Source organism: Austrofundulus limnaeus, unplaced genomic scaffold, assembly GCF_001266775.1.
Source record: "Austrofundulus limnaeus strain Quisiro unplaced genomic scaffold, Austrofundulus_limnaeus-1.0 Scaffold9, whole genome shotgun sequence".
Classification (NCBI taxonomy): domain Eukaryota; kingdom Metazoa; phylum Chordata; class Actinopteri; order Cyprinodontiformes; family Rivulidae; genus Austrofundulus; species Austrofundulus limnaeus.
Window position 1 is genome coordinate 4,617,275 of NW_013952411.1, and position 2,381 is coordinate 4,619,655.

The 2,381-nt window shown below is 41.8% G+C and overlaps 1 protein-coding gene across 10 annotated transcripts in view; it reads left to right on the forward strand.

The window, feature by feature from the left end:
• neo1a (neogenin 1a) overlaps window positions 1-2,381 on the forward strand; it is a 254,016-nt gene continuing 251,635 nt past the window's right edge. For all 10 annotated transcript variants that reach the window (XM_014001593.1, XM_014001596.1, XM_014001597.1 and 7 more), the window contains exon 1: window positions 1-217. In XM_014001593.1, coding sequence (XP_013857047.1) covers window positions 127-217 — 91 coding nt within the window. In that variant the 5' untranslated portion in view covers window positions 1-126. The remainder of the gene's footprint in view (window positions 218-2,381) is intronic.

The window sequence follows — 2,381 nt, forward strand, 5'->3', positions numbered from 1 at the left end:
GCATTTTGGAGGTCGAGGAGGATTTTAAAATTTCAAGGATTATTATTATTATTTTTATTAGTTTCCCCAGGAGGAGGAGGGGGGGTTTCTTGAGAAGCCTGCAGAGATTTCTTTGTGAGGAAAGTGATGGCCGAGCGGGGAGCTCTGTGGCTCCTCTCTCTTCTGTGGCTCACCTTTCTCAGCTCGGAGACCACCGCCGCAAAGCATGTCGACAAAGGTAAAAACAACAACAACAACAACAACAACAACCCACCACCAGAGTCCTTCCTGCCTGTGTGTCTGCTTTTACTCTAGAGTTTGGATGTGTTGGAGCGTTAGATAACTTTAAAAGTAGGCTACTTTTCACGACCAAGCCCTGTTTGAAGCAGGGGAGCAACAAGCTTCCACTCTGCGTCCTTTTGTCTGCCTGTAGCCCCCCTCCACATGTTTCCACACCAACTACAAAAAATACAATAAATAATCCATTCTAAATGGAGCTCATATGTGCATGTATGTGTGTGTATGTGTGTGTGTGTGTATATGTGTGGCAGCAAAGGATCCCAGAAATCCTCCAAGCAGAGAGTCATTAGTGATCAGTGTCCGATAATAAGCCTGCATCATCAGTCCGGCAGACATCTCATTACCTGGGCGTCAATACGTGTTCAGCAGATGGATAAACAGGACGTGATCCATTTGCTTCTGTTAATTGTTTCGAGGAGAGGAGCAACTGCAAGTGTGCACTTATAATATCTGTATATATATACCGCCCACCCCAATCATTGCATGTGGTGCTGCCATGGGAGATTATGAGGCGAGAACATCTCTGATGGGTACCAGCATTAAAACATAATTTTGGATGGTGGAGTGTCCAGAGATCAGAAGAAATGTTGAGGCTGCAGCAAAAAAATAAATAAAATAATAAAATTGGCACATGAGGATGGCCATGGTAACCACACACCTGTCTCTGCGGCTCCCTTAAGGACAGGCAGACAGAAACCCGCAAACTAAAACATAAGCCTTAAATAAACAGTCACAGTGCAAAAACTACAACTTGTAACCTTAAAATTCTTTAAGCATGAGCACCACAGGACCTCCACCCATTCCCCGTGGTGCTGGCGTAATAGATTACGAAATGGTTACAACATTTTTGAAGGTCTTCGTCGTTGACTACCGACATCAAAATGCCCCCCGCGTTTTGATGTTTTGGAGCATAGAGGGAGGTCAACGTCAAAAGAAGCTCCTGCAAAAAAAACGAGCACATTAGTAAAAACACACCTCTCTCTGCGACTTCGTTTAAGACAGGCAGACAAATGCGCAAACTAAAAGGTAAGCCTCAAACAAACTGTTGCAGAGCAAAAACTACAAGTCGCTCCTTGAAATAACTTTAAAATTTTGAAACAAGAGTAACACAGAACCTTCCACCACCACAAATCCATGTGTTTCTGCCATTAAAGCACACACACGTCTCTGCATCTCCCTTAAGGACAGGCAGATAGAAACGTGCAAACTAAAAAGTAAGTCTCAGACAAACGTCTGCCATGCAATAACCACAAGACATACAGTAACTTAGAGTAGCAGAAGACCCATGTGAGTTTTTATGTTTCTGCTGTTTTTTATGTAGTGTGTATGACCAAAAAAGTGTTAAAATATAAAGAGTATGGAAGCTTGGGGGCGCGCTCTTCACTTTAAGTTTAGTAGTAGTGAGAGACACTGGGTGAAAGAAGACAAAAACACCTACAGTATATTTTCATTTAAATATTGTAGATGCAATAAAAGTCATCGAAGTTCGCGAAACGTTGGAAAGTTAGGGACATTTTGTGGGAAAAAAAAATCTCCAAAAACCAGGAAACTTACACTGCGACTGTAAAAAAAAAAGGTTCAAGATGTCAAAATTTTGTTGTATAGTCCAAATTTCTGTGACCCATTTGAATTTAGTTTCAACTAAGAAATATTAATGAACTTTACTGTTTCAAAACAGGCTGGGTTTTCACACCCACTTAATCCAAATCACATTGTTGTATATGGGGGTAAAATTGTTTTAGTTTTAACTGTTTTAGTTTTGAAAATTATGTCTGTGTCATGCGATGTATCRCTACCAAGCCTTAGCACACGATTCCAGGTCGAGCCGCACTTTTTGAAGTATAGTTCTTCGAAGCTGCGGAGCATGAAATGAGACAAGAATCACCAACAGAATAGTAACCAGAGAGCATCGACGCTCATGCATTTGCACCTTTGRTAACAGGCGGCTGTGGGTTTGCAGAAACACGTTCTTAAGAAGTTCCCCGTTCAGCTCCAGCTCCAGATAAATTGGATAGTCATGATTAACCAGCAGTTATTGAAGTGCACACAGCTTCAGACATGATCACACACACACACACACACACACACACACACACACACAC